Source organism: Solanum stenotomum, chromosome 3, assembly GCF_019186545.1.
Source record: "Solanum stenotomum isolate F172 chromosome 3, ASM1918654v1, whole genome shotgun sequence".
Classification (NCBI taxonomy): Eukaryota; Viridiplantae; Streptophyta; class Magnoliopsida; order Solanales; family Solanaceae; genus Solanum; species Solanum stenotomum.
Genome location: NC_064284.1, coordinates 53,624,043 through 53,649,834, shown reverse-complemented (window position 1 = coordinate 53,649,834; position 25,792 = coordinate 53,624,043). Strand labels below are relative to the sequence as shown.

Here is a 25,792-nt window from a genome sequence, read left to right as displayed (position 1 = left end):
TCTTGTTCTTATAATTCTAAAATAAGTTCCTTTTTATTCGTGTTTTGTTTCAACTAAATCCTACTTGTTCTAGGACTAGTTCTTTACTTTCTTGTTGTACCCCAAGATTCCATACTTTATTACTACGAACTTGATACACGTTTTGGTTTAATTATAAATCTACAAAGTATTCTCGTTCAAAGGTTATTTTGAGTGGAAAAAAGGCAAGTGTGGGTGAGTTTAAAAGAGGGTAAAAGCCATATTAAAAGTGTGATACTTGATCATTTATTCTTTTTTTTAGATGTCTAATTCAGGTGGTGATGAGGAAGGGCTCGTTTAGAAGCCGAGGTCAAAGGAAGGAACGACTTCACCCTTCAAGCTATGCACCAACAATTTGAGAGATGGACCCTTCAATTTCAAGAGATGAGGGATATGATTATCGAGAAGAATGACACCATAGCTGCAATTAGGAGGGAGAATAATGTTGTACCCCCAAATAATGTTAGACCCCAAGTTAGAAGGAATGTACCCCATATCCCTTTTGTAAATCCTGAATATGATAATGATGATTTTGATGTTGAATTTAATCTAGAAAGAAGAGATAGGAGGGGACAAAGAGGTAGAGTAGAAGATGATAATATAAATAGTATAAAGATGAAGATGCCATCTTTCAAGGGGACAAGGGATCCAGACTTGTACCTTGATTGGGAGAGACGAGTTGAAGCCATCTTTGATTGCCATAACTACTCTGAGGGTAAGAAAGTTAAACTTGCTGTTGTTGAGTTTTCTGATTATGCTGCTTCTTGGTGGAAAAAGCTTGCTAGGGACAGATTGCAAGAGGAGCTACCACCTATTGCTACGTGGGCAGAGATGAAGAGGGTAATGAGGAAGCGATTTATTCCATCATACTTCCAAAGAGATCTACAATCTCGCCTTCAACGCTTGAAGCAAGGCTCCATGTCGGTGGATGAGTACTTCAAAAGCATGGATATGGCTATGATCCAAGCTAACTGCATGGAGGAAGAAGAGGCTACAATAGCTAGATTTTTAAATGGTTTAAATACAGAAATAGCTAATGTAGTAGAGATACAACAATATGTAACTTTAGATGAGTTAGTTGATTTGTCTGTAAAAGTTGAAAAACAAATTGAGAAAAAGCAGCAAAATAACTCATGGAGAAGTCGACCAAACACTATCTCTAAGAAGCCATGGTCAACTCAAGAGGGGAAAGCTCCTTCCAAACCTCAAGATGATAGAGGTAAAGGTAAGGTTGAGGAGGGAGGTAAAACCTTTAATCCTAAATCTTCTAAACCTTCAAGTTCTATTCAATGTCACAAATGTCATGGAAGGGGGCATATGATGCATGAATGTCCAAGTAGAAGAAACATCCTACTTAGAGAGAATGGAGAATATGAGAGTGAAAAAAGTGAGGGGGAAGAAGAAGAGGGAGAAGGTGTAAGTGAGGAAGATGATTTGGAACTGCCTAATGATGGTATAATTGGGGTGGTTAGGAGAATTATGACTATCAATTTGGGTAGTGTTGATGAAGGGCAGAGAGAGAATTTGTTTCATACTAGGTGTGGGATAAAAGGGAAGACTTATTCTATGATTATTGATGGGGGAAGTTGTGCAAATGTGGTGAGTTCATACTTGGTGGATAAACTAGGAATTGCATGCATGAAGCGCTCTACCCCATATAGGCTCCAATGGTTGAATGATTGTGGAGAAGTAAAAGTAAACAAACAATGCATGATTTCATTCAATGTTGGTAGGTATGAAGATGAGATTCTTTGTGATGTAGTTCCAATGCAAGCATGTCATGTTTTACTTGGCCGACCTTGGCAGTATGATAGGGATACTACTCATCATGGGAGAAAGAATAGGTATAGTCTTCTGCATAATGGTAAGAAGTATACTCTTGCACCATTATCTCCTTCTCAAGTGTTTGAAGATCAAAAACGATTGAGGGAAACAATGGGAAAACAAAAGGGAGAGGTAAAAAGTGAGCTTGAGGGAAAAGAAAAAGGCCAAGAGATAGAAAAAAAGAGAGATGGCCGAGAGAAAGAGAGAGAGGGCAGCGATCTAAGTAAAGAGGTAAAAGAGGGTGTGAGTAAAAAAATAAAATGTTTTGGTGAGAGGAAAGAGGCTAAGGAAAAGAAAAATGAGAGCCTTTATATAAAAGCCAAAGAGTGTTTGAATGCTAGGAGAGAGGGACTGCCCATAATACTACTTACTTACAAAGAAGTATTGATTAATTTTGAACAACTAACTCCTTCTTTGCCAAATAGTGTTTCTTCTCTTTTGCAGAATTTTGAAGATGTTTTTCCTGATGACACTCCAAAGGGATTGCCACCTTTGAGAGGGATTGAGCACCAAATAGACTTTGTGCCTGGGTCTCAACTTCCTAATAGGCCTGCCTATAGGAGCAATCCTGAAGAGACCAAAGAATTACAACGGCAAGTTGAAGAATTGCTTGAAAAGGGATTTGTTCGAGAGAGTATGAGCCCATGCTCTGTTCCAGTCCTATTGGTCCCCAAAAAGGATGGAACATGGAGGATGTGTGTAGATTGTCGAGCCATCAACAAGATAACGGTAAAGTATCGCCATCCTATCCCTCGTCTTGATGACATGTTGGACCAACTGTATGGTTCCAAAATCTTTTCTAAAATTGATCTAAAGAGTGGTTACCATCAGATTCGTATGAATCCTGGAGATGAATGGAAAACTGCTTTTAAGACCAAATATGGACTTTATGAGTGGTTAGTTATGCCCTTTGGCTTGACTAATGCACCAAGCACTTTTATGAGACTAATGAATCATGTTTTTAAAGATTTCCATGGAAAATTTATTGTGGTGTATTTTGATGACATCTTGATCTTTTCTCAAAATCTGGATGAACACCTAGAGCACTTAAAACAAGTTTTTGAAGTTCTTAGAAATCAGCGCTTATTTGCTAATCTCAAAAAGTGTACTTTCTGTGTGGATCGTGTGGTTTTCTTAGGTTTTGTGGTCAGTTCTAAGGGAGTTGAAGTAGATGATGAGAAAATCAAGGCAATAAAAGAATGGCCTAAACCTAATAGTGTAACTGAAGTTAGGAGTTTTCATGGACTTGCTAGTTTTTATAGGAGGTTTGTGCGAGACTTTAGCACCATTGCTGCTCCTTTAACTGAAGTTATTAAAAAAGATAAGGTTTTTACATGGGGAAAGGAACAAGATGATGCATTTAACTTGCTGAAGGATAAATTGTGTTCTGCTCCTCTTTTGCAATTGCCTGATTTTTCTAAGTCTTTTGAAGTTGAGTGTGATGCCTCTGGTAAGGGCATAGGTGCAGTTTTGATGCAAGACTCCAAGCCAATTGCCTACTTTAGTGAAAAGCTAAGTGGAGCAACATTGAACTACTCAACTTATGATAAGGAGCTATATGCCTTGGTAAGGGCGTTAGCTACATGGCAGCACTACTTGTGGCCTCGAGAATTTGTGGTCAAGACTGATCATGAGTCATTAAAATACTTGAAGAGCCAAGGTAAACTTAGTCGTAGGCATGCTAAATGGGTAGAGTTTATTGAAACTTTTCCTTATGTAATTGCTTACAAACAAGGAAAGGAGAATGTGGTTGCTGATGCACTCTCAAGAAGGTATGTTTTGATCTCTACTCTTACTTCAAAGTTATTGGGTTTTGACCAAATCAAGTTCCTCTATGCTAATGATTCTGATTTTGGTGAGATTTTTGCTGAATGTAAGTTAGGTCCTTTTGAGAAATTTAATCTTCAAGATGAATTTCTATTCAAGGAAAATAAATTATGTGTTCCTAACTGCTCGTTGCGTGAACTATTTGTTAGGGAAGCACATTGTGGAGGGCTAATGGGACATTTTGGTGTACCCAAAACACTGGAAATACTTTCTGAACATTTTTATTGGCCTAGCATGAGAAAGGATGTTGAAAAAGTGTGTTCTTATTGTCTTGAATGTAAACAGGCTAAGTCTAGAACATTGCCGCATGGTCTTTATACTCCTTTACCTGTTTCTAATTCCCCTTGGATTGATATTTCTATGGATTTCATATTGGGGCTGCCAAGGACTAAGTATGGTAAGGATAGTATATTTGTGGTAGTAGATAGATTTTCTAAAATGGCTCGTTTTATCCCATGTAAAAAGACTAATGATGCATCTCATGTGGCTGACTTGTTTGTAAAGGAAGTGGTTAAATTGCATGGAATACCTAGAACTATTGTTAGTGATAGGGATGCCAAGTTCTTAAGTCACTTTTGGAGAATTCTTTGGGGAAAGTTGGGAACTAAATTGCTATTTTCTACATCTTGTCACCCACAAACGGACGGGCAAACGGAAGTGGTTAATAGAACTTTAGGGAACATGTTGAGGGCTGTTTTGAAAGGAAAGTTGACTTCTTGGGAAGATTACTTACCTATTGTAGAATTTGCTTATAATAGGACCTTCCATTCTTCTACTGGTAAGACTCCTTTTGAAGTTGTATATGGATTCAACCCCCTTACCCCCCTTGATTTATTGCCTTTGCCTACTAATGATTTTGCTAATCTTGATGGTAAGAAGAAGGCTGATATGATGAAGAAAATTCATGAACAAACAAGGCTTGCAATTGAAAAGAAGAACAAGGAAGTTGCATTGCGAAGGAATAAGGGCAGAAAATATGTTGTTTTTAAACCTGGTGACTTGGTTTGGGTGCATATGCGAAAGGAAAGATTTCCTTCCAAAAGAAAGACCAAACTAGATCCTAGAGGAAGTGGGCCATACAAAGTCCTTGAAAGGATTGGAGACAATGCTTATAAACTTGATCTTCCTGGTGAGTTCCAAGTTAGTGCTACTTTTAATGTTTCTGATCTTTCCCATTTTGATGCAGATTTGAATTCGAGGACGAATTCTCTTCAAGAAGAGGGGAATGATAGCATCCAAGGAAGCTCTACTCCATTGAAGGACAAGGATGACGCTTTAGAAACTCCAAGGAGGCCCATAACAAGATCTCAAACCAAGGAGTTCAATGATAAGCTCAATGGGCTTCAATCGCTGATCCAAAGGTTTCTTATTGGGGAAGAAGAGCTCAAGCCCAAGGGAGAGGAATTGTCCAAATGCTACAATTATTTGGTGGCCCAAATTCAAGCCCAAGATGAGGAGTTTTAAGGTCCAATTTTGTGCAAATAAGGTCAAGAAGAGTCCAAGAATCAGCCACAACAAGAGTTGCTTTCTGCCCAAGTTTTGAGAGAAGACTAGTCAAACTTTCCAAGATTGTCAAGATTCTTTTCCTAGTTGGGATTTACCTTATTTATTTATTTATATATAGGTTATTAATATTTTTGTTAGTCTATTTATGATCTCCTAAGTACCATTTAATGCTTTTCTAGAAGTACTAAATTTGTTCCTAGTTAGGTTACTTTATTTACTTTCTAGAGTAGGATTCCTTGTAATTGTCTTTCTAGGGTTCCTTGGACGTTTTTTCCCCTTCTCCTATATATAGGAGTCCTTTTCATTCATTAAAGATAATTTAGATTGATATTAATAATATTTGAGAGAGTTCTTTGAACCTTTGTGACTTGTTCTTTGAGAATTTATCTTTAAACCTTTACTAGTTTCATAGTTTAAGGTATAAAGTAACTTCTTCTTGTGATATCTTTAGTTTCATTTTTGTATTCTTTAGAATGTGATTAGTTTCTACATACTAATTATTGTCTTTAGTTACTCATAAAGCGGTCAAGATTCGAATCTATCATTTTGATTCGTTTTCTCAAGTAAAGGCGTTAGATTTCTTCCATAAATCTATACGTTGTTACTTGGATCTTTTCAAGGCCTTAGAACATCTAATCCTTGGAAATTCGTGGATCTTTCCTTTGAATTTCCCATATCTTTAGTTAGTTTTCTTGTTTTTTTTCTTTGTGCTTCCGCATTCTAATATTCAATTCTCTATTTGTGATCTCCCTTAACCTTGCTGTTATCAGGTAAAGTCCCATACCCTCACCTATACTAAGTAGTATCCCTCAAGTAGTCCTAGTTAGAGTTCATAAGTCATTTGAATAAGGCATGTTCACACCTTAGATCATCTTCTTAAAACATAGGGATATTAGCACTAACCGACATAGACCATCAGAGCTTACATGGAATTCGGTGTTCTACTCCCACACCGTAAGATAATGTTCTACATGCCACGGTAGAACTAACATAATAGCATCTCATGAGAAAACATCTATATTGGGAACCCGGACTTGATAAACATAGAAGGAACCCATATGGGAAGCCGTACTTGCTAAACGTAAAAGCTTCCATCTCATATTCATGTTCACTCGGTGCTATGCTCATATCCCGTTTAATGTAGTATTAGGCCTTTACTTACACATTAATTCAATAAGGAATGTATTAGGAATTCAACCCATCATTCTTCATATAGCTCATAAGTTCTAAGATGAGAATAACATTTCATCATAAAACCCTCAAAATATAATAATGTTCATTCATAGCATAGTCATATAGTGTTCATGAGATTTACCTTCTATTCATCATACCAGCACTACCATAATCATAGCTTAACATTCATGTTCGTATCATAGCATACTTGTCAACACTTTGGGGTTGTAGGGAAGAGGAAAGGTAACTTAATCACTCTAATTCATAATCAAGTAGCACCTCCACCATAAGTGGATTAACAATTCAATATATGAACATTCATCAATTTGACAACCTTCATTCATAGCCTTCAAGGATCCCATCAAGATTCAACCCTAATACATTGGTAATCATTCATCATATAGAGAAACATCATAATACAATAATGAATTCCACAATTACATATTAGATTCTCATCCTTCATTCACCATTAAAGTCATACTAGGGTTTAAAGTGAGAAAGAAGGGAAAATTCATGGGTCGTGTGGGGATTTGTTCAAAAACCAACAACACTACATTAATTCACTTATAAACCATAATATACAACCTTAATTAATCACTGTAAGTCAAAGAAAACACATTTGCAAAGTGACCCACGAAATTGAGAGAAAACTAGAATTTGGGGAACTTTGAAATCCAATTTTGAGAGGGCCTCTTGAGGAAAAGATCCCAAAAGTGAAGAGCCACCATACCTTAGTTGATCCCTTGAGAATAAATGGAGAAACTCTTAGAAATTTGGGGAAGAACCTTGAAACCCTAGTTCCAATGTCTTCTTCTTCTTTAGTTTTAGAGAGAGAGTTTAGAGAGAAGTAGGAGAGCTTTGATTTCAATTGGGGGTTGTGAATAATGACCAAAACTAATGAATTTAGACTTAAAAACCAATATATATTTAACCCCTAAAATACCCAAAACACCCCCACTTAATTTGGACATAAAAGGAAAAGTCTCAAAACTCCTCATTTAAATAGTCCTTATCAGGGACCACGGCCATCACTTCTTGGGTCGTGAAAGTAAACCAAAGACCGTGGTGTTGGAGGCAGTAGCCCCTCTATCGTGCACAAGCTAACCCTTGGCCAAGACAAGACCACAGTGCCTCCCACGATCCGTGGTGAGGACCACGGTCCGTGGTGATGGCCTTGGTCATGACTTGGCCTTGTGGAGGCAAGGCCTTCAAGCCTTGGTGCCAAGCGACTTTCACAAGCCACCACCTCCCCTCCCTCGTCAAGTGCACCACGGCCCGTAGTGGTGCCCGTGGTGTCTTGGGCAGTAGATACTCCAAACGCCCCCAACTTCCAAAACTCTAAGGGGACTCCACGCCCACCTTTTCGAGTTGTGAAGTGGACCACGACTCGTGGTCCCTCTCTTGAAGGGTGAGGCAGTGTCTAGGACGCTTGGAGGTCCTTCTCCCTTGGGCAAGGAAACTCCACGGAGCCTCTCACTTCCCCGTGGTCATGACCACGAGTAGTGGCTGCCCCAAACTTGGAGCTACTGCCTCAAGCTCCACGGCCATCACCACTTCCCCTTGGTCATGACCACGAGTAGTGGTGATGGCCGTGGAGCTTGAGGCAATAGCTCCAAGTTTGGGGAAGCCTTGGCCTTTTGCCTTGGCTTGCCCCTTTTTGCTTGGCACTCCTCCCTTAGGCCTTGACTCATAAACCCCCCCCCCCATAGGACACCTAGATGGTCTACTAACATAGGGGAATTTTATTTCAAACCTTCTTGACATTACGTTTAGCCTCTAGTTCAATCTACGATTTTTGGGTTGTTACAAATTCTATCAGAGAAGCCTAGCACATGACAACACAATTAGATTATTGCAAATGAGTACAATTTTGATAAAATAATATCGGGGTTCGAAAAACCCACATTTGATGCTGATTAATGAAGATAGAATTGCTAGGCGACAAAGTAATCCACAATCCGAGCACCAATTAATGACTAAAATACTCTAAAAATGCAGGAAATATAGAAACTAGAGTGCGGGTGTGAATTTGGGAAGATAAAAAGTGAGGTAAAGTGAATGAATTTGAAACTTTTAAACCTTTGTATTGAAAAACCGTCCAGTTCACGCCCATTCGGCGACATTAATCGTGCTTTGCCGAGCTACTCGGCGACACGCTGAGTAGTCATTCTCCTAGCATAGATTTGCATATGTTGAAAGTTACCTCATCATCATTCACACGGAATTTCAACTTGCCGCTTTCAACATCCACTAATGCTCTGCCGGTTGCTAAGAATGGACTTTCCAAAATAATGGGGACCTCAACATCAATGTCACAGTCTAAAATCACAAAGTCAATTGGAAATATGAACCTATCTACTTTGACAAAGATATCATAGAGGATTCCAATAGGATGCTTGATCGATCGATCTTTCATGAGAAGTCTCATTGTAGTTGCCTTTGGTTCTCCCAATCCAAGTTGCTTGTAAATGGCGTATGGCATCAGGTTGATGCTTGCTCCTAGGTCACATAAATCCTTGGCAAATTGGAGCATTACAATAGTACACGGGATGGTGAAAGCACCTGGGTCTTTTCTTTTAGTGATTAACTCAATTGTCATGATCACACTGCAACTATGAGGAACTTCAATCGTTTCATAATCCAAGATCCTCTTCTTGGTGACTAGCTCTTTCATGAATTTAGCATACCCTTGTATCTCCAGCAATGCTTCCACCAAAGGGAGGTTGATGGACAACTTCTTGAACACATACCAAAATTTTTTAAACTTCTCATCTTCATTCTTCTTTTTCAAACGCTGGGGAAAAGGTGGAGGTATTTTGGGTAAGGGTTGTATTATTTTTGTAGTTTCATTGTGCTGATTCATTCCTTCTTGTGCTTTCTTGCTTCTTCTCTACCCTGATTTTCCTCATGTTCTTCTCCTTCATTCCCTATCGCTGCCTTCCCGCTACGGGTAATTACAGCTAGCTCTCCTTTCTCATTTTCCTTTGGCATCTTGGTTGTTAGTTGGGCTGATAGGAGATTCAATTGACCTTCCAATATCTTGATTACATTAGCATGAAAGTTCACTTTACTATTTAGCGAATAAAAATCATCTCTCATTCCTTTTAGCAATTCATTAGAGCCTTCAACTTTCTCAAGAATTAGTGTCAGTAGATCATTCACCCTAGGGTTGCTGTGACTCCCCCTTGATGTCAGGGTATCACTCAATTGAGTTTGGTATTCTTCATGATCGTTATGCTCAGTCCATTCTTGGAAATATCACCTAGGTCCTTCACCTCTAGGGTGGTTCCAACCTTAATTTCCAAGCCGCGATTAATAGTGCGGGTGGAAACCCTCCTCATTCCTTCTATGGTTCCAACCTTGATTCCCTCCCGATTTCAAGTTATTGGAAAAAGAACCCCTTCTGTGCGAAACACTTCACAGTTTCTTTTCATGTGCTCTTGAATATATTCCATCTGAGACAACATCTTTTTGATGTTTTCATCCCTCTCTTTTTCTTTATCGAGTTGATCTTGCGTTTGCCTGAAACACAGAGGGGAAACTCGATCTTATTTGGTGTACCTAGCTTGATTTATTATCTCCATACCATCTAGGAGAAATGAGGCCACCTCAAAGGGCTGTAGCATTATGCCGCCTTGAACCAATTGATCAGCTATCCCTTTGTTGACTGAATTAAGACTTCGGTAAAAATATTGGAGTAGCAACTCACATGGCAGCCCATGTGTTGGGCATTTTTGCATAGACCTTTTATATCTAATCCATGACTCATGAATTGGTTCACTCTCTTTTTGTTTAAAATTCTGAATGTCGTCCCTCAACTTCATCATTTTTGATGGGGGAAAGAATCTATTGTGGAAAGTTGTGACTAATTCTTTCCATGATGTGATAAAACTTTTGGGAAGCTCAGACAACTACGTAGTGGCTGCTCCTGTCAGTGACAATGGGAATAAGTGAAGCCCAAGGCTTCTGGCGACCAATTTTTAAATGACAACGGAGCACATACGTCCAAGAAGCTTTGGATATGTTCATGTGAGTCGTCATGATCCAATCCTTCGTATAGGCCCCTTGAATGTATGAGATGGAGTGTTGTGCTAGTGACTTCAAAATTTCCGTTTCCGCCACCCTACGGCAAGCGAATTGCACTTATCTCACTCAATGGAGCGGGATCATTAACACTACTAACGTCATCAATGTCATCTCAGTGCAAGTCAATATTCACTGGGTTGTTTGCATGGCAACCATCTCCCACATTCTCACTCATAATTTATGTTTTCAACACAAACAAGCAAAGCAAAGCTAAAAATTGAGTTAGTAAACTACGAATGAGAACAAAAATTCTATGAAGCTAAAAAAATTTGAAATAACACCACTCCTCGGTAGCGGCACCATTTTGATGCTTATAGTGACCAATGACACTATCATATGGTATGAGTGTCTATGATCGTCGATAATATAGTAACCCAACCAAGGGTTGGGGTCATTTCCCAAGGGAGCGGTTTTGAGAATCAATAGCCAATTAGAATTTCATTTGAATTAGTCGTAGCTAAAAACATTTATGATAAAATACATTGTAAATTAAAGGGGGTGACACAGAAGTGTCAAATATCAAAAGAGGTTTTTGTAACAAGTGATAAAGCATCAAAATAAACAAGAAAATCAAGTATGGGGAATGTTCTTGGGATGTGACCGCAATCAAGTTGAGATAAATCGTTGGGTACATGTTTTCATTAGGAAATTTGCAAGACAATAGTGACTAGGCTAAGCTTTAAATGGAAATAAGTTCCCTCTTGGGTAACTTACCCCGTTTCAAATGCGTTTCTCTCGGACACCCATTTGCCACATGAAGACCAGCCTACGCCTTACCCCACTCATTCTCTCGAGCTGAGTGTTAGGATATGGGACTAGGGCTCACCCTCTCAGGCTGAACCTCATGTCGACCCACTCCTTAGGCCATCAGTCTAGTGGTTTTGGTTTCGCGCTTCTCTTTTGGGCAAGCCGAAAACACATCGGTGGCTTTGTATTTGTAACTACAAACCCTTTAGATTAAACCACAACCACTAGGTGAAATCACCATTAAACTACATCTAACCTATCAGCAAGCAAGACCCAACAAGAATATCAACCCATATTTGCTAAATCACACCCCAAGAATGGGGTTTTTAGCCACACATCAAGAAATAAGTAATTATACCTAACATGATAAACAAATCAGCTGGGTATAAGAAATTAAACCATTAAGCAACGGAAGAAGAATAAAGAAGACCCACTTCCAACTTGGAAAGGATGAACTCCTTTCTTCAAGTCTCCACAAAACCCTCTCTAAACTTGAGAGAAAAATATAGAAAACTACAATAGACTAATAATAATTTTTACTCTAAAATTGTTCCTTTTTTAAGACTACAACTCTAACTAGTATTTATAGTTTTCACAGATAATGCGGCGGAGGATCGTTCGGAGACATTAGTCGAGATCGCCGATGGACTCGGTGATCCGCCCTTTAATCAGCAAATTGCCTTCAGTGTCTTGCCTTCAACATCCTCATATTCTAGATCATTGGGCGGTACAGTACAGCTTCGCGAAACTAATTGGCGACTCGCCGACTGCTTCAAGGCTTCACGTACTGGAACATAGGGCGGTGCATATCAATTCGGCGCTTCGCCAAGGTTGACTCGGTGATCCGCAGACTTTCATTTCTTGTTCTTTTCAGCCCTTTTTGCTCCATTTTGCGCCTAAGTGTCCATGCTTCCAGTAAAGCTTCAAATACTTAAAACTTAAGCATTTTAATCAGGTATTGAGATAAAACAAGTTATCGAGGACACTATTTCTATTAAAATAAAGCCCCAAATAAGTCCAATTTATGGAATCATCAATAATACATCATAAATAAAATATTAGAAACATTTTAAAAGAGAAGCCATGACTTATAGTGAAGCCCTAGCTTTTGGGGGAAATTGGAAGCTTTGAATTCAAGTTTTGAAGGGAATTTATGGGTGAAGGCTACCCATAGATTAAAATCCACCATACCTTATGAAATTTCCTCACGAAATTGAGTGGAAAAGATGATTTATTGAGCCCTAAACCTTGATTTCTTCTTCTTCTTCAATGGATGTTTTAGAGAGAGAAATATTGGAGAGGGGGGTTGGTTATAATTTTAGTCTTGTGAGTTATGAAGTGTAAAGGGGTGGTTAATGACTTAGAAGTACTTATATAAGTCTATTAAAATGACCCTACACTAAAATAATAACTTTTGGAATTACTTAAGTTGTTTCACCTTTCGCCGAGATTGAGGCAGCATTGCAGGCCCCCGTCCACGACCCCCACCCACGGGGCATGGATGGACCCACGAACCGTACTGGACACTCGTGGGTTGGGGTCTGTAGCTCCTCATCTTGGCCAACCCTAGCCCTCATTCACGAGACCTCACCCACGGAATGTGGGCGGGTCCATGAATCGTATTGCATGTTCGTAGATCAGACAGAGATTTTGGCAAGGCAAGGGGAGGTCCAGCCTTGACCCACGACCCCCACCTATAGGGCATGGGTCCACCCATGGCTCGTGGGTGCCCATTTCGTGGGTAGGTTGCCTTGTTGACAACTTTTTGGGCTGTCTCAAGACCTTCCTCAAGGACCCTTGGTTGGTCCTTAGGGGGGGGGGGGGAATCATGCCTTGATGTTTAAGCCCAAAAACACTTATTCTAATTAACATAGGTAATTTTACGACTCTAACATTTACGTTAAAACCCATTTAAGCTACTAGTTTACACATTAGGCTCTAGCTTATTTTATTAGCTTTCCAGAGTGTTACATTATCTTCCCCTTGAGAACATGCATCCTCGAATGATGATCTAGACACTAAATTAATTTAGAAACTCAAGACTAGCAGGCCATCTTGCATGAAACATAAAAATATGCAAAATTTACAAATGCACCATTCAAATCATGCACTATGCAAAAGGAAGAAACTTCAACTCCATCTCAAGACATGGTCAATGCAATACAAGGAAGTAGGTACTACATCTACCAACCCAATATGCATGAAATTCAACATTACTTATGTTCATAGGAGGAACTACCTTTTCCAACTAAAAGCAAGCTCAACACAACAACATGGAGCCAATATGTTATTTCATCACAAGCACAACAAATCATTTCATCAAATCACCTCATGAATTCAAATATGTCATCATCATACTAAAATGCACAATAAACATGAGGGACTTATAAATCATAAAACTCATTTTCTTACTAAACATGAATTTCATCAAGAACATGCATAACATAAGGAAATCATGGAAAAATTCATACAATACACATGAGTCCCAAAACACTAAAACTCAAGAGGAACTACTTACCTCAAGCTAGAATAGTAGTAGAAGGAAAAGATGAGGATAGCGAGACTTCATACCGGCCTCGGCCTCCCGTGTGGCACCATCAACTAAATGATTCCTCCATAAAACCTTTACGGAAGCTACTTTCTTGTTTCTCAATTTTTTCACTTGCCAGTCCAAGATTTCTACCGGAACTTCCTCATAGGATAGACTCTCATCAACTCCTAAACCCTTTCTAGGAATAATGGATACCGGATTCCAATGCACTTCTTAAGCATGGAAACATGAAAGACCAAGTGAACCGGAGCCAACTCATTCGGTAAGTCTAACTCATATGCAAACTTTTCCAACACGTTTTAAGATTTGGTATAAGCCCACATACAGGGGACTAAGCTTCCCCTTTTTGCCGAACCTCATCACACCCTTCATAGGTGAGATTTTCAAGTAGACCCAGTCACCAATTTCAAATTCTAAGTCCCTTCTTCTAACATCGACATATGACTTTGGCCGACTTTGGCCCGTCTTCAACCTCTCTCTAATGAGTCGCACTTTCTCAATGGCCTCATAAACTAGTTCAGGACCAATTAGAGAAATTTCACCTACTTTAGAAAAACCAACTGGAGACCTACATCTCATACCATACAATGCTTCAAAAGGAGCCATGGCAATACTTGAGTGGAAACTATTATTGTAGGAAAACTCTATCAATGGTAGATAGGCATCCCAATTACCCTTGAAATCAATAACACATTCCCTCAAGAGTTGTGTATGTTTAGGGCCTTTTTGTATTGGTTTTTATGTGTTTTATCATGTTTTTCAGGAAGGATGTTTTAGCGCGAAAGTAAAGAGACAGAATGCATAAAAGGGTATCTACGGAGGTGATATACGGACTATAGGTACATTGACACTTCGTAGATGGTGATCGTAGATCAGCAAGGCAAGGCATGGAAGGAGAATCAGGGAATCTGACCAAGTGTGGAACCACGATGACCATTGACGGTCCGTAGCAATCTACGAACCGTATTGTTAAACCATAGAATGTGACTGCAAGGGTTCCAGTACCTGATTTTTGGAGAATTCTAAGTATGGAGCTACGAAGAGGGATCTACGGTCTGTACTGGAGTTCCATCGTTTGCTTCAGAGAAGCTAAAATATTTCTAAGTCCAGGCTAACGGAAGGGACTCACAGACTGTAGATCCATCGACCATCCGTAAGTCAGTCTCGTGGAATGAAGACATGTGCCTGAACAAACTTTCCTTATTTTGTTTCCCTTTTAATTTAGGACTTGTTTTCTATAAATAGGGTATGTAAACCTCGATTTTGGGGGTTAGACTTCATTACTTTTATTCAAGTTTTTGTCTTTGGAGATTAACATGCAATTTTAGCAATTCTTAATTTCTTAAGAACATTTTGGTGATCTTTTACTTTGAAATTCAAGTTGAAATTCTGGGATTATTCTACTCTACTACGTTAGTTCATGATTTATTCTTCAAACATTATGAATTGTTTTCTTGCTAATATGGGTACCTAAATCCACAACTAAGGTTGTGGGAACCATGAGTGATTAACGAAGTATGAATAGTAACTAAGTAATTCCCGTATAGTGTTTTGCATGCAATTATAATTCTTTCATCTAGAATTCTTTTTAACGGTGTGCAACGTTAGAACTTGCCTTGTTGTTACTTGCCAGACCAAGGAGGTAGTTAATAAGAAAAGAATTATCAACATAGATTTAGTGTGATACTATCTAATAGAATTAATGTCGATTCGTGCGAGGGTGAAAACGATGCCATACATCGATGTGACGTGTAATATGAGGTAATGGTAAAGGTTAGTAAATTATACACACGTAGCCGGACCAAGGTGCGGGGTGAAATTCTCTAGATGTCGGACCAAGGATTTAGAGATACATAACTTATCGTTTTGCATGTAATACACTAGGAAGGGATTGCTATTACTAGGATTACGCAATTATTATTAACACTTCGGGGAGTATTTCAAATTTCATGGCCACAAATGGTGTAACAAAGGAGAAAGTGGCACCGGGATCTAACAAAGCATATATATCAGTAGAAAAGACTTGTAACATACCGGTCACCACATTCGGGGAGCTCTCTTGGTCACCTTGGGATTGAAGAGCATAAAAGCGGTTTTTCTTGGGAGCATCGGAGTTTGAACCGCTAGGAGGGACTTGCTTGCCCTCTCTTCCTTTAGTTTTAAGCATCGGACAATCTCTCATCAAATGACCACTCTTCCCACAACTATAATAACCATCCGTGCCAACAAAGAACTTACCATTATGTTTCTTGCCACATTTGGCACACGTAGGCCTTGACATAGAAAGTTCATCACTATTGCCTCCTTGAGGCTTAGGGTTAGGCACCTTATCATTTTTGACCCTTGGAGAACTAGAGGACCTTGGTTGGAAAACCTTCTCTTGAACCTTGGTCGCCATTGACCCTCAAACTTACCCTTGGAAGAATTCCCATCATCGGTTCTTGATCTCTTCACTTCCCTAGTCTTCTTCCTAAGTCTTGACTCCTCGACTTGTTGATCATACACCATAAGATGTGAGATGTCCATATTATCATATAGCATTACCGCACAACATTCTTCTTCAATCGAGTCGGACAGACCCGTCACAAATCGACTCATCTCATCCCTCGGATTCGCCACCAAAGACGGAGTATACTTGGAAAACCTAGTGAATTTTAGAGAATATTCTTGAACACTGATACCTCATTGACGAAGATTGATAAATTCCTCCACCTTTTCTTCCCTCTTCTCTGTAGGAAAGAACCTATCAAGGAATGTTTTCAGGAACACCTCCTAATCTATGGGATCCTCTTCAACCAGCCTATTACCCTTCCATTGAGTATATCACACTTGGGACACATCCTTCAATTGGTAAGCGGCTAGTTCTGCTTTCTCTGCAGAAGTCACCCCCATAGCATCACTTATCTTATAGACCACTTCCACAACCTCTTGAGGGTATTCACCCAATTTAGAACCAAAGAACATAGGAGGGCTCATTCTTGTGAAGTCTCTCAACCTTGAAGCCATTGTGTTCACATTAGGGTTCACATGGGGCCCAACATCTCTGTTGGCTTGGGCCGTTAGAGCTTGAGTCAAGATTTGGAGAGCCGACCTTATTTCCACATTTGTCAAAGCACCTCATCATTAGGAGCTTGAGGAACTTATCAGTCATAGTCCAGTTAAGGGAGAAGAAAAATTGATCATATGCTATTGTTATTATTGGCTATCTTGCATGAAAAAGGAGTCGGAACACCCTCACTTGTTTTAAAAAAAATCAATTAGTATCGCCAGACCTATCTAGTTAAGCCCAAAGGGGATAACTCTAAGATTTTATGAATCATGAAATAAATTTATAGGTAACTGACATTTACATGTTATTAGAGTTCATGTTTTATGTTGCGTTCAAGCTTCACTATTTATTTTCTATTTCGACCTTCAAAGGGCACCAGGCATTGAGCGTGTTATAACACAAGCTAGTAATGAAGGCAAAGTTGACCTCGGCCTCCTACTATAAAAGATGAACTATTGAGGATTTTCTTTTTCTATCTTGACTGTAGTATTTATATTGACCTAGACGGAAGTCAACTCCCAATAGCAGAACACCTATAAGTATTCTTAGGAGATTGAAGAGAGTATATGGGGAAAGCAATTTTATGTGTTTAGGTGAGTAAGGAATATGAGCAGAACTATCCCACTTGTGACTTCTCTATTTGTATGTCATTTTCCCTTTGTGTATCACTTTCTCACATGTTTTCTAATGTCATAGAAAAATTACATGTAAATGTTATCCGCTTCAGAGCACCCTTGTTTATTGTTATATGTTTTTGTAGGACCTTTTCCTTACATGTTAATTATTGCACTGGTTACTTTTCACATGTCACTTGTCCATATTGTGTGGGTATTGCATACTAATTGGTCATATGCTATGGGAAAAATTAGTGCCTATGGGTTATATGACTCGCATATCACCTCTTTACATGTCATATGCATCATAAACCATTTTTATGTATATTACATGCCTCGTAGCCTACTTGCTTAAACATTACAGGCCTTATAGCTTTTCTAGCCATGTGTCATGTGTTGACTTGTTCATATTTCATAAGTGTACTTATTGACATGTTAGGTCACCAATCCAAGCAATATAACGCACTTGATCAATGTGATTTGTGTTCCGTAGTTCATATTTCATATAGTCTACTTTCTTACGTATTATTTATTTTGTAGCTTTAGTACTCTTGCATCATGAGCTCATCTAGTCCATTTCCTACATTCCTCATTGTTCATTCGCTCACACGCTACCCTATGAACCATTTGCGTGCGTACACCATATATTTCTATGGCTTAATGCTCGTATATTATGCGCTCCCTTTTGTGCTAATCTACCTATATGTGACTTATTTATTTGTACACTATCCCCCTCTGTGATTATTAACTTGAGTTTTGAACATTTTGGGAAAACATTTCCTTGTATCATTATGTAGTGAAGATTTTGACCAGAAAAGGTTGGGCATATATGTAAAATTTAACACAACCATATATAAATAACTTAGCATAATGCCTTATTCAAAGGTGCGGCATAAAACTTTAGATTTTATATTAATAGCTATGCGTTCTTATAAGTCTCACCTCTGAAAAGCGTCATGAGATAAAAGAGAAGGGAAAGTAGATCCCCGATAGGTTAGGCCTATGATTTTGTATTCATTCCATATACGAAAAAATTGGGAGATACTATAGTTATTCTTGATTGTTAAGGCCCGGAAGCTAAGCTCAAAATGTGTAACCTCCATTGAAGTATTGTGGAAGGAATAGAATATAACATAAGATACTTGGGAATAGAAGATGGTAGAGATCCTAATTACCCCTCCTCATTCTAAACATCAACATAAGGATCTGAGATCATGTGGTCCCCTTATATGATCATGAATCCTACTAGCATTTGTTCAATTGATATGTCATTTGCATGTCTTGTGTTTAGGTATATTAAATTCCTTATTTGTATGAGTTCTACTTATGTATATTCAGTGAATTACATGGTCAAGAAAGGGGTTTAATATGTAATATTATTATTTTATGAACCATATCTATTGAGGCTTCATGCTAGACTTGTATATACGTATTTTAGGTTAGTTTATGGATTTTGGATAGTCCTATTTATAATGGGAACTCTCGCAAATCTCCAAATGAAATTCCAAGGTTAACCAAACTATCAGCTTCACCCATCATTCGAGGACGAATGATCATAAGAGGGGGAGGATGTAACACCCCGTATTCTACGTGTACTAGTTCAATTTATTACGCTTAAAAATTTCCTTGTGGTATAGTTATGGACTCGATTTTTGATGCAACTAGTGACAATAGAATACATTTAAAGTGAACTGTCCGTAGATTTTAATGTGAACCGATTAAGTTGAAGTCGATGGAAGTATTTAAACTTGATATCATAAGTTGGTATTTGAGTCTAATGTTTAAAGTGACATAATGCATATAAGTTTTAAGTTAAGTTAAAGGTAATAAGGTCTAGATATGAAATAAAATATTGAGGTGCTTGCTTGACTTCACTAATCTAGTAGATGACAAGTAGGTGCATTACCTATTTTGACTTATTGACCAGCCCTAACGACCAAGTAGGTGCATCACCTACTAAGACTCTTTTGACCATGTTTTTGGGCGAAGAACACTAGACCTACTTGCATTAATCTGGCCCAAGTTGAATAGAAGGATAAGGGAACATTGGATAGCCAAAGCCCAATCTATCAAATCCCACAAGAAATAATTTGAATGGAAAAGTAGGTGTATCACCTACTTAAATGTGTGGCCTAAATTAAAGAAACATGTTTAGCTGCAAAAGAATTACAAGAAAGGTGGCAAAAGGCCCAATGTTCTTAACTCCAAAAAGGCCCAATGTTTTTCCAACCATTTTTACTTTTCCAAAAATGTTATTTCTAGAGCTTTCTCTCTTCTCTCTCTTCGCTTCATACAACAGCCATTAAATACCATTAGGGTTCTTGAATATTAGGGAGTTTAAGCTATTGGAAGGTATAATTTAAGACAAGTTAATGAGGACAGCCTTTACCTTGAAGAATCCAAGTCTTAGCAGGTGATAGTTCAGTCCAGCAAGGTAAGCTACTGCAATTTTCTCCCTCTTGTGCTTGAGTTAATTAGGGCACTTGGTATGTTTTAGTGAGTTGGAAATTGTTACTTTACATGGTGTAATATTGGGAAGGATGTTCTGGTGATTAGTGCATGTTGGGACAGCCATGAAGGGTAGTCCTCTTTAAATTCAGTCATGAGCTTGTTTGAGCACCTTAACAGTAATGTGAACTCTTCAAGTGATAGTGATCAGAAACCATGATTCATATTTCTTCTGTTAGATTAATATATTTAAGGATTGTTTTATGTATGTTATGATAAGGGACGTTACTGGATGTGCGGGGAAGTTATGGAGACGTTAAAGGACTTAAATATTACAGGGAGGTTTGGGGAGGACCTGATACGAAGGTTTTACTATATATAGACGCGATTTAAGGGAAAGGGAAAGAAAGAAAACATTGACTAGATAAATTGCACGCTTACTGCTTGGTTACTATTTTGGTGAGATCAAGTAGCTCAAATTGATTGATTAGCTACTAATACTAGTCTTACAACTTATTTTATTGTAGATTAGTAATCTGAAGAGAAGGAGCTTAAGTCATACTTTTTGAATTGTATAGCAAGGTATGTAAGGCTACTCCCATAGTTGCAGTTCTTACTCCCTAGAGCATTAAAGTGAGTACCCTAATATGAGTTTGTTACTAAATGTACGTGCTTACTCTACCAAGTATTAACATGCAAGGTTTAAACTTGTTTCACCATCAAAGTACCCTTGGCACGTATTTCCCTTATATAAATCAAAATGATCCTAGATTACTCATTGTACATATGTTTGTTGTTGGATATACAATCTGCCCATATCATGCCAACTTGCTTCAATTATCTATATATATGTCATTTTATCACATGTTCATATGTTCCTTTTATTGGTTATTACTCCCATTATGTTAGACTATAATGTTACCTCACAAGATCCCTACTTGCTCTGTTGTACATTTTATATGTACTTACTTGGAATATGTATCCCTCCTTATGTTGATTCTGCCCACGTTCTCCATTGTTTCCACTTTCATGTATACCTTGTATTTGATATTAGTTAGTGAGTATCCGGCTACAATATAGAATTCAAATCTATTGAATGACGGTTAAATGTCTTCACTTAATATGTGCTTCAATTTGAGATGTCAAAATACTTAATTGAGTCATATGCTCCTAAGTATTACCTGTTCATGTCTCATTTTCTTCCCATGTCATTGTTATTACCGTAAGTCCATATTCATATCTCCTCTACTACTGATCCATAATTCCAAATCTCAAAAATGATTATGATAACCAATATAGCAATCTCAAAAGAGATAATGATCATCAAAAGAACAATCTCAAAAGAGTTATGATTATCCAAAGAACAATCTCGAAAGAGTGATGAACATCAAAACAACAATCTCAAAGATAAAGAATTTAAGTGAAGCTATCTGTATAATTATGGGTGGAAGCCTAGGGGCAAATGCGTAACATTGGTTGATCCCAATTGGTATAGAAGGGTGGCAGCTCTGGGAGAAAGGCTAGCATGGGCCGATCCCAATTGGTATAAGAGGGTGGCAGCTCAGGGGTGAAATGCTAGCATGGGCCGATCCCAATTTGTGGAATTATGAAGACAGCATCCCAGGGGTTAAAATACCTAAAATGGGTCATCCTCTTCTACCGTTGATCAGCTGGTCATTTGTATCATATGTCTTATAAATATTTTAATGCTAAGAAAAGTAAAGAAAAAAATGTAACATACACGATTCCACAAGTATAAGCAAAGGTGGTCTCTAATCCTTATCTATTGCTATTTGGTTTCACTTGAGCTCTCATTTTACATGTGGTTGTATTATGCCTTACATATTCAGTACATTCTTTCGTACTGACGTCCCTTATTGGGGATGCTGCATTTTATGTTACAGGTACAGGTACTCAACTAGTAGATCTCCCCAATAGAAGCACATGATACTCAGTGGTTGTTGGTGAGCTCTAGGTTGATTCGGGGCTTTGCCGAGTCTTTATTATGTGTATTTCATAGTGGTACAATCATGGATTCCAGTAGAGGCTTTGTAGACATTTTAATGCTATCATCTGTATTCATAGTTTCACTTGTCACATGTATTGATCCAGCTAGTCAATATGTGTTGTATCTGAACCTTCTCCTCAGTAAATCTATATGCATAGTAGTTTACTTTTTAATCATGGGTCACTTGTAAATCATGTGTTCATATGGTACTTGTCCGCCTTACCTAGGGTTGTGGTGTGACAACTATGTGCCAGAAAGATACCACCAAGGATTACTTGCCAAATTTTATAACTTGAGGCAAGGAAGCAAAAGTGTTGAAGCCTATCATGACGAGTTCCAAAACATAGTCATGAAGTTGGAATATAGAGAAATTGAAGAGCATGCTGTGATTCGCTTCAAGGTAGTTGAACAAAGAGATTTCTTCTAAGATGACCCTTCATAGGTTTACTACTTTGAATGATGCTTTTGAAGCCGCCCATGAGATAGAGATAGAATTCAAGGAGGAGAAGGTGGCTAAGTATAAGACTTCATCTTCCAATTCTTAGAGGAAGAACAAAGGGGGAGCTCAAACATCATCGGGTTGGAATAAGGGTTCGGATGTTAAGAAGCCTTATGAGAAAAAGCCCTTCGAATGAAACACTCCAAGGTACCCGCATAGAGACAAAGGTATCACTGACCCAACCAAGTTCCCTAAAAGTATTCAATGTCACAAATGTAGGGGATGGGGTCATATAATGCATAAATGTCCCAATCGATTGATTGCTCTACTTCAAGGAGGGGAAATATATCTTAGTGAAGAAAGGGAGCAAGAATATAGTGGTGAAGAAGATCCTCAAAAAGAGGATGAGTTCAAAGATGGGGAAGATGAACCGGATCTTTGTGTCAAAAAGGAGAGAATGTCGCTCCTCTATATCTGGTGAGGCGAGCAATGATTAGTAAGTCCTTGGATGATCCAAGCCAAAGGGAGAATATATTTCACTCCAAATGTTTCATCAAGGATAATTTGTGTTCCTTAATCATTGAAAGCGGGAGTTGTGCAAATATTGCTAGTACTGCATTAGTGGAATTCTTAAAGCTTCCTACTACTAAGCATGCTACACCTTACAAACTTCAATGGCTGAGTGAGTGTGGAGAATTGAGGGTGCATCGACAAGTGATGATCAAGTTTAAGATTGGGAAATATCAAGATGAGGTCCTATGTGATGTGGTCCCAATGCAAGCTTGTCATGTGCTACTCGCGAGGCCTTGGCAACATGATCATTCAATCAAACACGTTGGGAGAACAAACAAGTATTCACTTGTGTTGAATGATCATGAGTATGTTCTTCATCCTATGACCCCCTCTCAAGTCAATGATATACATAAAAGGATGAGTGATTCAAAGGAAAAGACGAAGTGTGAAAAGGAACATGTAGAGGCCGAGAGTCAAGAAGAGGAGGAAAGAAGGAAGTTGAAAGGAAAGGGCCAAGTGTTGTTGGCCAATTACAAGGAGATAAGGGAGGAAATTGAATCCAGAAGTTATTTGATCCTTATTACACATAGGGATCATGTGCTACAAACTAACCAATCTCATTATTCTCTTCCCAATTTTATTTCCTTTCTTTTACAGGAATATGAGGATGTCTTCCCAAAGGAGCTTCCAAGAGGATTGCCCCCTCTTCGGGGAATTGAGCACCAAATTGATTTTGTGCCAGGATCACAATTGCCAAACAAGCTGGCTTATCGAAGCAATCCGGAGGACACCAAGGAGCTACAAAGGCTAGTTGAGGAACTACTTAACAAAGGCTATGTGAAGGAGTGCATGAGTCCATGTGTCGTGCCGGTCCTATTGGTTCCAAAGAAAGATGGAACATGGCACATATGTGTCGATTGCCAAGCCATCAACAAAATTATGGTAAAGTAACGTCATCCTATTCCTAGGTTAGATGATATGCTTGATGAATTGAATGGCTCTTGTGTGTTTTCAAAGATTGATCTTAGGAGTGGTTATCATCAAATCTGGATGAACCCTGGTGATGAATGGAAAACCGCATTCAAGACCAAGTTTGGTCTATATGAATGGTTGGTGATGCCATTTAGTCTCACTAATGCTCCTAGTACCTTTATGCGTCTCATAAATCATGTGATGAAACCCTTTATAGGGAAATTTATGGCTGTCTATTTTGATGATATCTTCATTTATAGCAAGACTATGCATGATCATGTTGAGCATTTGAGATGTGTGTTTGATTTGCTTAGGAAGGAACAACTTTGTGATAATCTTGATAAGTGTTCATTTTATGTTAATGAGGTTGCCTTCTTAGGTTTTGTTGTGAGTTCAAGAGGGGTTGAAGTTGACGAGTCTAAAATTGATGTTATTAAGAATTCTTAGTGATATTCGAAGCTTTCATGGGCTGGCCAGTTTTTATAGGCGATTTGTCAAAGGTTTTAGTGCCATTGCAGCCCCATTGACAGAGGTAATCCGAAACTATAAACCTTTTAAGTGCGGAGAGGAACAAGCCAAGGCTTTTGAGTCTTTAAAATCCAATGCTTAGTTCCGCTCCTTTATTGCAAATACTTGATTTTGATAAAACGTTTGAAGGGGAATGTGATGCTAGTAAAGTAGGCATCGAAGCCGTCTTAATGCAAGACCAATAGCCCATTGCTTATTTTAGTGAAAAGCTAAAAGGTGCTACTTTGAATTATTCCATTTATGACCTTGAGTTGTATGCCTTGATTAGGGCTTTGGGTAATTGGCAACACTACTTGTGGCCCAAAGAATTTGTCATTAGGACTGACCATGAGTCCCTAAAGCATATTAGGGCCCAAGGAAAGTTGAACAAGAGGCACGCCAAATGGATTGAATTTTTTGAAACTTTCCCTTATGTAATATAATTCAAAAAGGGAAAGGAAAATGTGGTGGCCGATGCCTTGTCTAGAAAACATGTTTTGATAAAGACTTTGTCTTCTAAATTGATTGGCTTTGAATGTTTGAAGGCCAATATCCCAAGGATCCCGTGTTTGCTGAAATCTTCAAAGATTGTGAGGAATGGGAGAGGGAAAGATGGACGAGGGATAGGCCTTCTACTCCCTATTCCAAGTTTGATGGTTTCTTGTTCAAAGGCAAGAGACTTTGTGTGCCTATGAGCTCCTAGAGAGAACTATTTGTAAGGGAGGTACACGATGGGGGTTTAATGGGTCATTTTGGTATTAACAAAATTAGGGAATTCTCGAGGAACAATTTTATTAGCCTAAAATGCATAAAGATATTGTTCGAATTTGTGGTCAATTGTTGAATGTCGACGTGCTAAGTCGCGCCTCCTTCCCTATGCCCTCCCCACCACTCAATGGTCTTGGCTTGATATTTCAATGGACTTCGCTTATGGTTTGCCAATGACCAAAAGAGGTAAAGATAGCATCTTTGTTGTTGTTGATCGATTTTCAAAGATGGCTCATTTCATTCCATGTCATAAATGTGATGATGCTCCCAATGTAGCATCTTTGTTTGTTGAGCTTGTTGTTAAATTGCATGGAATTCCTCAAACCATTGTAAGTGATAGGGGTCCTAAGTTCCTTAGTGACTTTTGGAAAGAATTGTGGGGTAGACTCCCAATCTCACTCCTCTCTCTCAAGATGTTGTGTTAAGCTTAGATGGGAGTAAGCGAGCAGAAGCCATGAAGAAGCTTCATGAAAAGGTGCGGTTGCACTTAGAGAAGAAGAACCAAGATGTATCCAAAAGGGCTAACAAAGGTCGTAAGAGGATCGTGTTTGAACCTGGTGACTTGGTGTGGGTACATTTTCGCAAGGAGCGATTTACCACCCATCGCAAGACAAAGATGATGACGAGGGGTGATGGACCATTTCCAGTGTTGGAGCGACTCAATCACAATGCCTACAAGGTTGCCCTTCCTCTGGAATACCAAGTGCATAACACTTTCAATATGTGCGACCTGTCACCTTTT

At 38.7% G+C, this 25,792-nt stretch overlaps 3 protein-coding genes across 3 annotated transcripts; 2 read left to right on the top strand and 1 right to left on the bottom strand.

Annotated features, from left to right (window-relative positions):
• Positions 1 to 402: 402 nt before the first annotated feature.
• Positions 403 to 8,512, top strand: LOC125859051 (uncharacterized). The gene is made up of 6 exons (XM_049538792.1): positions 403 to 1,832; positions 2,283 to 2,539; positions 2,981 to 3,618; positions 3,736 to 4,514; positions 4,668 to 4,942; positions 8,451 to 8,512. Exons 1-6 carry the CDS (start codon positions 403 to 405, stop codon positions 8,510 to 8,512), a joined length of 3,441 nt encoding a protein of 1,146 aa, XP_049394749.1.
• LOC125859050 (uncharacterized) lies at positions 8,513 to 9,211 on the bottom strand. The gene has a single exon (XM_049538791.1). The coding sequence runs from the start codon at positions 9,209 to 9,211 to the stop codon at positions 8,513 to 8,515; it is 699 nt and encodes a 232-aa protein (XP_049394748.1).
• A 13,374-nt stretch (positions 9,212 to 22,585) lies between these two features.
• On the top strand, positions 22,586 to 24,222 carry LOC125859049 (uncharacterized). The gene is made up of 4 exons (XM_049538790.1): positions 22,586 to 22,767; positions 22,878 to 23,400; positions 23,461 to 23,745; positions 23,821 to 24,222. The coding sequence occupies exons 1-4, from the start codon at positions 22,586 to 22,588 to the stop codon at positions 24,220 to 24,222; spliced, it is 1,392 nt and encodes a 463-aa protein (XP_049394747.1).
• The last annotated feature ends 1,570 nt before the right edge of the window (positions 24,223 to 25,792 follow it).

Bases quoted from the DNA above. Each gene is read 5' to 3' on its own strand.
- LOC125859051 (XM_049538792.1), top strand. From the start codon at position 403: ATGAGGGATATGATTATCGAGAAGAATGACACCATAGCTGCAATTAGG. The intron at 1,833-2,282 runs GGATACTACTCA...TTCTTCTCTTTT, and splicing joins CGACCTTGGCAGTATGATAG to GCAGAATTTTGAAGATGTTT. The intron at 2,540-2,980 runs GTGTAGATTGTC...TGGTTTTCTTAG, and splicing joins GGATGGAACATGGAGGATGT to GTTTTGTGGTCAGTTCTAAG.
- LOC125859050 (XM_049538791.1), bottom strand. From the start codon at position 9,211: ATGAATCAGCACAATGAAACTACAAAAATAATACAACCCTTACCCAAA.
- LOC125859049 (XM_049538790.1), top strand. From the start codon at position 22,586: ATGCATAAATGTCCCAATCGATTGATTGCTCTACTTCAAGGAGGGGAA. The intron at 22,768-22,877 runs GTGAGGCGAGCA...AATCATTGAAAG, and splicing joins ATGTCGCTCCTCTATATCTG to CGGGAGTTGTGCAAATATTG. The intron at 23,401-23,460 runs GTGCTACAAACT...TTTCTTTTACAG, and splicing joins TTATTACACATAGGGATCAT to GAATATGAGGATGTCTTCCC.